Below are 12,401 nucleotides of genomic sequence, written 5' to 3' on the forward strand. Positions count from 1 at the left end.
ACGTTTCAAAATAAATTTAATTTGTACCTGTTAAATTATATTGTAAATGTATAATATAGTGCTTGTTTAGCATATCTATAAATTTAAACATCATATAATCTGCAAAATGTAAATTAATGTTTGAGTTTTTTTTAATGTTCCACGTTCAAATTTTTGTATAAATTATTATTTTTTATGTTTGATAATTTTTATCATAAAAATAATATATTCGATTTTAATAAGATTATCCCCCTTTAGAAAGGCTGATGGTTGGGAAGAAAGAAAAAATAAGAGATTTATTCACTTTTCTAAGTTAAAATATTTCTAAAATTTTTGGAATTTTTTTTCTTCTGGGATCTAGCTCCTTCTTTTGTAATATTTTGTGAAAAAATTCTATAAGAAAAAAACAGTTTTTTAATATTCTCTTTCTAATGTTGCATTCTATAAAAAATTAAAAAAAAATAAATAAATAAACAATCCTCTCGCTCCAAGATAGGTTACAGCCTTTGAAAAAAACAGCTTTTCAAACAACTTATAAAAGACTTATCAAAGACTTTTAGGTCTGTAGAAAGCAATATCATGAGAAGGTTTATCTGCTTTGAAAAATGACGATATGGGAGACCTTCCATTCAAATGAGAAATGCTTTGTTCGGAGAATCCTGTTGAAAAGGTCTGTTACGTACCGGATGGCCTTATACGGAAGCATTTATCTTACGAGTATAAAATCAAATCCTGGAACCTTTTTTAATGACTCCCATTCCTTGATTACTCCTAGTACCTCCGATTTTGAAAAAGTTTTTATTGGTAGACATAGAAGAATCGGGCTCTATAGAAATTTAAGTATTTCATTTTCATCCGGACCCGACACGTCTAGTGGTGAAAGAACCTTGCTCAGGTGAGAAGTAAATAAATCGGCCTTTTCCGAGTCGTTCTAAGCCCATGTCCCATTCGAAGCTTTCAGCGATGTAGGTAGAGCCCGCCGGAGTTGCTTGGCGGATTACCATAAAGAATATCTGCCACTATTCAAGGGGGAAAGATCAAGGCACTCCTTGAATTTTTCATTTCTTATAGACTTCGGCAGTTCTTTTATTCTTTTACTCTATTGAAAGAATCCTACCTTCAGACCTTCTTAAGTATTGTCACCAGTATTTAGGAGGCCCATCACTGTTACTGAGGTCCATAACTCGCAGTAATCGTTTTATAGTTACCTAAGAAACAATTGATTTACAAAGTTATTCTTAACTGGACATATGGAATTCCGTGATGGGGTCGAAAAGTAACAGCAATATTAAGATCATTCAAATAATCCAAAATAATCAAATACAGATTATTTAAATAACCCGTAGTTTTTTAGGGGTAGAGAAATTCACGACTAACTAGGATTACCTTCTTTTTACGAAGAGATTCAAAATATTAGCTTGCGGTAGAAGCAGAGGTCAGGTAAGCATGTAATTTATACGGCAGTAAATTTATTGGACAACAACGATGACATAAGAGTGTAAAAGATTTCCACGTGCTAGAATGGGAGATGTAACCAGAGGAGAGACCTGGAGAAGGAACCTAGGAGTGAGAACATAATATGACTCTGTCACTGTGTAATGAACATCAATTTGATAATCTACAAATTACAGCCTTTTCTGTTTACAGATAAAATATTTGTTTTATCTAAAATGTTCTTTTTATGTATTGATATTGATGACATTGGTTTTATTTTTTTCTTTCTGTGATTTATTTTTAGTGTTACGTTAAGTATTGAATTTTATTTGGGCCACCACAAGTGCCTTTCCTATATATGAGGTGTTGAACTTTTGTACTATGTTTAATAAGGGATATCTTGGAGAAACTTTCTTCATGTGATTATCATCAATTAAATTTACTTATGTGTCCCCTATGAGCTAACAATAAATAAATACTATCAGTAGGTATACCAGTAAATAAAAAATAAATGTAAAATAAATAAAAAAATAAACAGTGAGCAAAATAAAATAAATATAACAACAGTAAATGCTACAGATATACAAAAAAAATCAATAAATTAATTAAATTAAAATAATTATAAACAATTTTGCTAAACAAATTTTGAATATGTTTATTTAATTACTTTCTATGAAAGTTTTCTTTAATTGTTTAAAAAGTACCTTAGATCAAGAACAATTTTACTTAAAAGTTAAACATTTTGTAATTTATTTTTAATTACTTTATTTCCTTTAACTTTTTTTGTGATCTAACAATTAGGATAAAGAAAATAATAGAAAAATTTAAAAATTAATATTCTTTGGTAGTTCTGCATTTTGAGTAATGCTTGTTTTGGTGAATAGAGTAATAAACCTTTTTTTCTTAAACTTTTTTTTTATTTCAGCTGAAAGTGAAACAAAAGTCAGAAAATGCATTACTAAAGTTTTGTAATATTCCCTTGTTGGTTTTTTATAAGTAACTTTCACATCATCTTTCCTATTCAAAAATGAAAATTACTTAGGTAAAGTAGTTTATTTAACCGTTTGAAGTGAACAAATTTATACCTATTAGAATAAAATTTCTATTATAATTTAACAATATAAAATCACTCTATTCCAAATATTTCATTAAAAAAAATATTAATGAACTAATTTTATTAGATATTTAAACAATTTATAGCTACAACCTGATTACTTTTCTTTTAGCAAGAAAGTAGAGTTCAAGAAAATTTAACTAGGTTCTATATTTCAATAATGTTTTTGTATTTTACAAGGATCTCTTGTAAAGAGACTACAGTCATTTATGATCAGCAGAGATATTTTTTTTAATTTTAAATGCTTATTTTATCCAATTCTTCTCATTTACTGTGGTATTTTTCTTCTTTTAAAGGTGATAAAGAGAATTATTTATCGTTTCTCCAGCCCATTTCGCAATAAGAATTTATTATTTTGTTAAAATAAATAAATATATATATATATAGCCTTTATGTTGTACATATATAATTATACCGTAATTTATCCGTATTTATATTTATATTCACACATCTGATTTTGCATAATTTTTCTGTATGTATAAAAAAAATATTACATAAAGCTCGTAGTTAAACAACATGAATAAAAAAAATACATTATTATTCTGTTTTACTCTATATAAAATTTAATAAATGTTTTCATATATAATAAATTTAACTAAAATTAAAATGTGTTTGAATTTTAATTTTACGCATTTTATTGGCTTCAAGTCTATCTCAATGTTAAAGAGAATTATAAAAGTTTTTTTTACATACACTATTTGTTTATTCCAATGGAAATTTACATTTTCCAACAAAGTAAGTGCTCTGAACGTTGAAGTAATATATTTCAATATTTTTTTTTTTTTAGCGATTTTATGTATTTATGGAATATCGGGAGGTACATTAGTAACCACGTCTATAATTGTCATAGAAATAGATCAAAGTTTACATTCTAATACAGTAAATTCCTTGTTCTTTTTCCACGATCACATTTGTTGATTCTAATTAGCATATTTTGACTTGGCAAACGTAAAATATAATCCAATTTCATGCACTCTTATCATTTTTTATGCACACTTACCATTCCGAATAAAGTATTCCAAAACTTTACGGGATTCCAGCTTATTATAATATTTACTAACCATAATTTATTTTTTAGGAGGTTTTATTTATTCTATTCATACTTTATTTTTTTCAAACAGAGTTTAATGATCTTTCTTCACTGTAAAAATTACCTTGAATTCTGAAATTTACAAATTTAATTAAATGAAATTTCACTATTATTCAACTGGTCACAGTTATTTAATATATTTACGATGTTTAGTTTTAAGATATGATATTTTGGAGAGACATTGTAAAGAGGGTCGAGGGAACCACAGCGGCATTAACTGGGATGGGTGGCAAGTGGACAGATGTTGTCGTCAAAGCCTTAGACGTACTTGCAACGAGGGATGCGTTCATGGAGGAATTCCGTAAGGTCATTGGGAAGTTAGTGTCCGTAGAAATTCTGTCTATGCGGTCGGCCTATGGGTCAACACAGGAGGTCACATTGGCCGTGCTACTTCTTCTTGCGAGTAAATACTATTCGACGGGCGCATCCGCATTGGCTGGGTACCCTTCCGGGTGACTCAACGTGCCTCAGATGACCTTTGCTTTTAGTGTTGGTGTACAGGGCCAAATTTTGTCTTGGCCCAGATCGAAGTGGTCATTGTTTTGCTTACAGTTTGGCCGGCCACATGAGGAGGGACTGCAAACAGGAAGCCCGCTGTCTGTCATGTAAATCGTACGGAACTGCACCCAGAGGTCGAGGATGTAAGGTGGTCTCACCTGCAACAGCACCATGAATATGTACACAGCTGCGCTGTGGTATCTGCAAGGAACAGCCTCATCCGGGATGGGTGGGAGGTTCCGGTGTCTCATCTTCTATGGTGGGGACTCGCTTGCAGCGTCTTTGGGAGAAAAGTAAGTCCGTAGTCCCGGTGGGGGACCCCTTTGCGGTTCCGCATTAGAGGTGAGGCGTTAAGACAGAATTCCCGGAGAGGGGAACCCTTTGGGATCCCCTCATTTGAGGCATGGAAAGCAAGGAAGTCCGAGTCACGGCTGACTGAGCGGGACCTTGTGCCCTTCCAAGGTAGATTGAGCCGAGGGCACCCCTTGGAGCTGAGCTTATGCTTAGTCGCGAATCCGGCTCCAAGGAGTGGGAAATCGACGGAGAAAAAAAAGATATGATAATGAAATTATATTCTTATATTGATTGAATCACATTCAAAGATATTATTATTAATATTAGTATATAATTGCATTATTTCTGTATGAGTGAAGGAATTCTTACATCAATGTTGAATCAATCTTATCAATTTATATTACGCTAAATTAATTGTATGCTGTTAAAAAATATAATTGACGTATGGAAAAATAATTTCTACACCAATGCTTTATTGGTTGATTTATTATGATAATCGGCTATCTCTAAATATTAATTTTGTCTTACTTTATTCATGCCTTGTAGGCAACTATCTACAAACCCTTTGCCATTATCAAGAATAACATCCACCTCATGAACCGTTAGAGTAATTGAAAAGTGGCATTATATATATACTGCAGGAGGTAAGAATTAAAGAGCCCAATGAAATGTTAGTGTTACTCATTTCTTACAAATGGCTTTAAAGTTACACCTTCCAGGTATGTAGTGAAAATATCTACGCTCAGGAAAATTTCTTCAGGTGGTTTGAATACTTCAAAGTCATAAGAAAGACTGGAAAGGTAGTGTAAAATAAAAAAAATAATGATTCCCTTTCCATTAGGAACTAAATTGTGTATTTTATTGTGTCGATACATTAAAGAAGAAAATCGTTATTTTAGGGAATAGTCTATACTTTTTTAAATTTTTATCTAAGCTTTTTAATGACTTAAATTAACAGAATAAAATGATAATGAAGTTTTTCTAATGAACAGTATGGAAACAATTTTATACATTTTAATTTTTAAATTGTTTGTTATCGTACTATATTTTTAAATTAGAGTTTAGAATAATAATTAATAAAAATAAAACTATGGAAAAAATCATTAATAGCTAAATACTTACCTACAACGTTGAGGTTAACAAAAAAACTTTTAACCGGTTGTGTACTGATTTGACATTCATACATTCCAGCATCTCTTTTCTGCGCCCATTTTATATGAAGGGTCCATTCGTCATTATCTCGATGATGCAACGCCATAAACCTCTGATCTGATGTATACGTGTATCCACCGACGGTTAAAATATGAATATCACGGTGACGCACCCAGGATACCTAAAACAGTGAAAGTAAAGAATATAAACTTTGAAAATATTGGATTTTTCATTAATACATATATATATTTTTAATAGTTTTCTCTACCAAGTTTAAATATACGTCTTGTTTTAAATTATTTTATAGCTATTTTTTTCCAATTAAAATCCTTTTTTCGCTACATACTTTATTTAGTAAATAAAATAAATTTCAATCGATACGCTCTTACAAAAATGTATAATCTTTGAAATTCTTCACAATAAAATTTCTACAATATTTTACTAAGTATGATAGTCTTCGTTTTGAATACTATAAACAGATGAATATTAAGAGAAAGAGTTGGATTGTGTGACTATATTGTAAATGTTTTATGAAAATAATTGAGTACATAATTTTTTTGTAAAAGAGAATGAATGGTTTAATTAATTATGTATGGTTTCATTTTGAGTGACGTTAAGAAACTAAATTTAGTATTTTATTAGAAAGAATAATGTATAACGAACATCATTCAATAATACACTGTCAAGGGAACAATTTTTATGTTGAACTAGCCTGAATCTCCACTGTATTAATTATCCTCATGGTTGTGAAAATAATACTGATAAATAACAACTAAAAGCTGAAAAACTCTCTCTTTCTTCCTCCAACGTTTCCCTCATTCTTGACATAGAAGCTCCTATTATAGACAAACATAGCCCGTTTGGTTCCCCTTTCCATTACCCTGCAATTCTCTATATCTCGGGAAGGAGTCAAGGTAGACCCCTATCTTGACCCCTTTAAGGTATTTACCTTTTAAGGTATTTAATAATAGGATATTTAATGTAACTTATAGTTAATTTTTTGTCGAAAACCAAAATCAAAAACGATAATAGTTCGTCACCCAAGAGGAAAAATTCACAATTTCACTCCCAAAGGGGTCAAAGGGCTTTAGCCCCTTAGGGAGCTAAGGCCTTAATCTATGACTTAAAATCTTCCCTAGGTTATCCAAATATCACCTGAAAATTTAAAGCTTAATCTATCGGTTGATTCCCGCATAGTGCTGTTGCAAATGGATAGAACGACCACAAAATTTCGCAATTTTACTCTTACATTAGATTAGATATTATCAGAATACATATTATTTATATAGAAATTGTATGGATAGACAGTTTAATTGATTAAATTTACGTTACAACGGCTTAAGTTTGAATTTATAAAAGTTCAACAATTATATTTTTTTAAATTTAAATTTCACTTTTGTAAATATTCCCGTTAATAATTATAATATTTGAAACAGGCAGAAGATATTAATCAAGATTCATTCCTTTACATATTGAGACACATTTCTGGTTCACTATCGAATAATATCATATGGAAAATATTCGATAATTACTTAGATTCTAGGTTCTAATATCACTTCAAAATTCCATTAGTATGTATGATTAATGAAAATAGTATTTTTATAAATAAACAAGTAAAAAGTGAGTAAAAATATATAAAACTATTTTTAGAGATGATTTTTTTATTTTAATTTATTTTAAATACACAACTCTAAGAAAATATATTTTTCTCCCTGTATTCTATTATCAGTAATTTCCTTGTATTTCCCACCAAATAATTTTGCTTCTGCGGCCGGTCAGAACGTTTATTATTATTACAACTTAACCTCAAGTATAAATACAAACACCTTCATTCAAAAACAAATTTCTCTTTAGAATACTATTATTATTTCTTTATTAAAACTCTCCCATTCAATTTATTGAATTCCGCGATACGCAATCACGTAAGAATTCAATATAGGACAAGGACAATGTTAGTATAGTATCAAATTTATTTATTTATTTAAATTTAGAATGAGAATGAAAATTTTAAATAAAATTTTGATTTATCGTTTATTTAAAAAAAAAAATATTTCAATAGATTCTTAGAGATCAGGTAGAGAAAATAAAAATCGAAAAGATGATTAATCTACTTTTGTAATCAGTGAATATAAATGAAAAGTTATTATTTTTTATTGAATTTATCAAATTAGTCACTTGTTTTTTGTGTTAACAGAGATAATCAGTAGTGTCCCCATTATAGAGGACAATTTATCATTAGTTTTCTATCGTGGGTGTTTTTGTTTCAAGATATATTCTTTATAATGTCTTCCTTTAGATAAATAGGAGAGTAGCATGTTGTGCAAAATTAAACAATTCTTGATTAATATTGCAAGCATTACGTTACTGGTAGTTCAAAAAATAAAAATTGGGGAGATCAACACTCAGATGCGATAAATTTGTTCAACTGGATAATATATTTCCGACCCCCATCCGCTGATGTTCTGTAAAGATGTATTACTCATCGAGAAGACTAAGTAAGATTTTAATACGGAAATATATATTTGGCTCGATTCAAAAATATTGTCGGATGGTTTACAAGAATATTACCATTGCACTAATACAATATCCTGGTAAATAATTTTTACTATTTTTTTATTTATTTTGATTGATAATATCGCCATACAAGCTTGAAGCTTGTTCGTGAGATATGGAAATGTAGTGTACGTGTACGAAGAATGTCGTGCCTGACCGGGATTCAAACCCACGACGTCCGGATGAAAGGTGAAGACGCTACCACTCGTGCCTCGTAAAAATATTCTTTATTGGCGATTTCGTAGTAATATTGATTCTCGGTAGATAATTAAACAAACTGTAATTAATGCGAAAATTCATTAAAAAAAAAAAATAATAATCAAACATGTGACTTTTCTGTGTTAAAAAGTAGCCTATGAGGCAGTTATACCGAGATGACTATTAATATCGTCAAATATTAGTTTAAAGTTCATGAAATGTTATAAGCTCTATTCACATAATTATTTAATAAATAAATTTTCTTCGTTTAGGCTTAAAATAAAATAGTTTACTATGTTTTTGTTTTATTAAGTGGAACAAAAGTTATAATACTGAAGAACGTTAAAAATAGTAATATTTTTAAGGAATTTTTTCTTCTTTTATGGCAAGTATTTTATTTTGTATGTTTCCAAGTAAACTAGAAGATGTAATAAAATATCTATTTTTCTATACGTCCACTAAAAGGAAAGTATCTTAAAGATTTAAAGTAATTTAGTAGAGGTATTATCGTTCAGTTTTGTAGTTACAGTTATAAAGTTGTCTGAACTTTAGCTGCTGTGGTATGCTTTTAACGAGACCTCTAAAAGTTTTAAGCGGTACAATAATAATAATAACAATAATAATAATAAAACCTTTATGCAAATTTTGCCGGACGTAATGGGTTGGAAGTTTCACAAAGATCTATGCGAGAAAATCACTAACTCCACTCACGATCACGTTTAAGTTAAGCAAAATTTCCCACCTGCAAATGTGTATTCTTAAGCTTATAACTTAGTACTTAATAATTCAATTGGATGTATCATATGAAATTATAATTTTCTTGATATTGTAAACTTTCGATTTAATCTAAAATTATTATATTTTAACCTTACCACTCAATCAACAAATATCAGAACATTCATAAATTCTATATACTTTTAATGTATTAATAAAATATAGTTTATGCCTGTTTAACGGCTTCCAAAATATTTAAAGGTTTTGAGCATGTCCTGTTATTGTGTGTTTTGAAAATGTTCATTAACTTTAAGTAATTAAATATATCTATAAGAAATAAAGTAGATTCATACCGATGGACTACTTTAACTATAATGATCAATTGTTTCTAATAAAACGTGTGTTTCAAAATGAAAATCGGGATTTTAAAGTTATACTTTAATCAGCAAGTCTGGAGTAACTGATGTGACAGCTGCTTCAATCCTGTATCTCAAGTCGGGTAAGTCAGCTGGTAACGGTGGCACATACACTTGATTCTTTATAAACCCCCTAAGAAAAAAATCGCACGATGTCAGATCGGGCGATCGTGGAGGCCATGGCAAACAAACCCTGTCATCTTGTTCCCGGCGACCAATTCAGCGGTTTTGAAGAATTTCATTCAACTGATCACGTACAGCACTATGCCATTGAGGAGGCACACCATCTGGTTGCCAAATAAAGGTCTGTGGTTCATATTACAGTTGAGAAAAGAGCCAAAGTTGTAGCATATCAAGATACACTTTCAGCCACCCTTTTTCGTAAAAAAGAACGGTCTGTAAACTTGCTGTCTATATATAGCACAAAAACATTCAGTTTTGGAGAGTCTCGTTTACACTGCAATATTCTTTGAAGATTTTCTGATCCTCAGATAAGCACAGTATGAGTATTTACTATTCAATTAACATGAATGTTGATTCGTCACTGAATATGACATGATAAAGAAAGACTTCATCGTCACAGTGCATCATTTCATTTGCAAAGCTAGCAAGCAAGCCATAATCTGTAGGCTTTAGAGCTTGTAACAGCTGTGAACGATATGGACGCAGTTGCAAGTGTTTTCTTAAAACCCTCCACACAGACGTCACTGGAATTGCTTTTTCAAGGCTAGCCTTCCCAACGGATTTCCTAGGACTGCGCATAAAATACTCTCTTACACGTTCAACATTGCCTTCGGACACATTCGGTCGTGCTGTACAATTCTCTTTACAATATAGCCGGTGGTTTCAAATTGTTTTTACCACCTACCATTGTTATTGTCCCTCGGAGGATTCATATCGCAAGTTGAACGTAATAATTAAGTTCAACTTGCGATGTGAATCTGTAATTATTACAAATTCACACTTTGCAAACTGCAAAATACAGAACGCTTTCTGCTCGGAGGTCGCCATCTTTGCTACTAGCGCTTTCAAGTGGAAGGTACAGGAAACACTTTATGAGCTTTTAGACAGCTAAAACTGTTTGACTTGCTCTTTCGTTTCATGTATTATTCATAAATGTACATGACACTAGAAAATATTACGATTCGGACGTAGGGTGAATTAAATAAAAAAGTGGAATAAATGTATGTTGATTAAGGATAAAATACAGCGATTAGAATTTTTTTTTAATGAAATTAAGGACGTTATATAAATAAAGATGAATTGATGTGCAACGATTAAGACTGAATCAAGATCTAACACTTGATTACCATGTGAGTGTACTAATTACTACACTGTAAAGTATTCGTCCTGAAACTCTAAAGAGTAGAATCAACTTTATTATAATTATTAATAATATTTCATAATATTTTAAGTATTTAATTTTTCACTATACGAGTATGTAATTTGGTTTAATTTGATGGACCAAATGATTGTATTCTGTTTGTACCACGAGCACTCAGGTTTAGAAAATTGATAAAGTTTAAAAAAAATTGTTACGTTTTTGCATATTATTTAGGAAATCACCAGTTAACTCTGAACCTCTTTTTTCATTCGAAGTTCGGATTTTTTCTCGTCAGCATATTTATTCGGGATACGACTGACTATACCTTAAATGTTAAATTTCATTTATAAAAACTGCATACGATGAAATTCTATGTGTGTTCAAGTAAAGTTGTATTAAATGTGAATTATAAAATCATTATTTTAGCCTGAGCATCAAGAAATATCTGAATTATATACAATTCATGTCATTCTTTTAAATGATTTAATGTAATTATCGATTCTTTCAACTGCACACAACATTCCTGTACCATATTATATAGTCAAATGTTTTCTTTTATGTTGATTAAACGTTTTACTTTTAGATAAAAAGCGAGTATCCAATTTATTATTTAATTTCCGGAAGTTAGATAAACTCTAAATCAAAGTATTTCCAAATCCATTCTAGACCACCGAGAGTTTTGTTTTAATGGTGTTTCCGTTTTTTTAGGTTATCTGAGATACAGGATATACTGATTCTTTGTACATAAAGAACTTAGAAGAGTTTTATAAAAATGAATAATACGTTACGAAAGTTTAACACAGGGATGAAATTGGTTGAAAGCAGATTTGTCAATAGCATTACAAGAACCGAGAAAGGATATGTGAGCTGGTGGTTTACCAAATTAATGATTTTAAAAAGTGTCTTAAGGTTTATTTTACAGACTAAAAATGTTTCCAAATAAGTGGATATGTATGAAGTTAAATATTAGAATTTTTATCTATGGAATTCTTCGCATGCTTTTCACGAGCAACCACTTCTCGGTGAGAAATTCTATTAATCTATTCTAATTGTATTCGGATTCCTAGTAGAAGAATTAACAGTCCTATTTTTTTTTTTTAGTAAGAATGTATTCTAAAAAGATTTGCACGTATTTTATACCTACAGCCTAATGAACAATATTTATATGTTATTTGCAACAGAATTGAGCATCAGGCTAAACAAAACGATGATAAAAATGGAACATTATTAACGATCCACTAATCTTTTGTGGCATCTTCAAAATCAACAGCTTTCCTTTCTAACTTTTATTTGTGAGGGTTTGAGAAAAAAAAAGTACATTTAGTTAAAATCCCCTTACAACTGATGAACTAAAAAATTATTCACAAACGACATGTCCATCATTTTGTAAACAACACTTAATATTTCAAACCTTCATGAAAAACTTGTACAAGCAAGCTTTTAGGTACAAAGCGGACTCTCAACATATTTTGTAATATTAAATCTTTTTTGTTTAAATATAATTTTTTTTAAATTTAAGCTACCTAAGTCATTAATTGTTTTAGAATATTAATAGTTAGGATATCTGTGGAGCATGAATTTTTAATACAATAAATCTTCATGAAAGTATTTGTATATGTTTTTAAGGTACACAAT

At 30.1% G+C, this 12,401-nt stretch overlaps 1 protein-coding gene across 2 annotated transcripts in view; it reads right to left on the bottom strand.

The window, feature by feature from the left end:
- LOC142321045 (zwei Ig domain protein zig-8-like) overlaps window positions 1-12,401 on the bottom strand; it is a 951,170-nt gene that overhangs the window by 105,404 nt on the left and 833,365 nt on the right. For both annotated transcript variants that reach the window (XM_075359050.1, XM_075359049.1), the window contains exon 6: window positions 5,532-5,742. In XM_075359050.1, the coding sequence (XP_075215165.1) occupies window positions 5,532-5,742 (211 nt within the window). The remainder of the gene's footprint in view (window positions 1-5,531; window positions 5,743-12,401) is intronic.

The sequence above is a fragment of the Lycorma delicatula genome, chromosome 3 (genome assembly GCF_047948215.1).
Source record: "Lycorma delicatula isolate Av1 chromosome 3, ASM4794821v1, whole genome shotgun sequence".
Taxonomy (NCBI): domain Eukaryota; kingdom Metazoa; phylum Arthropoda; class Insecta; order Hemiptera; family Fulgoridae; genus Lycorma; species Lycorma delicatula.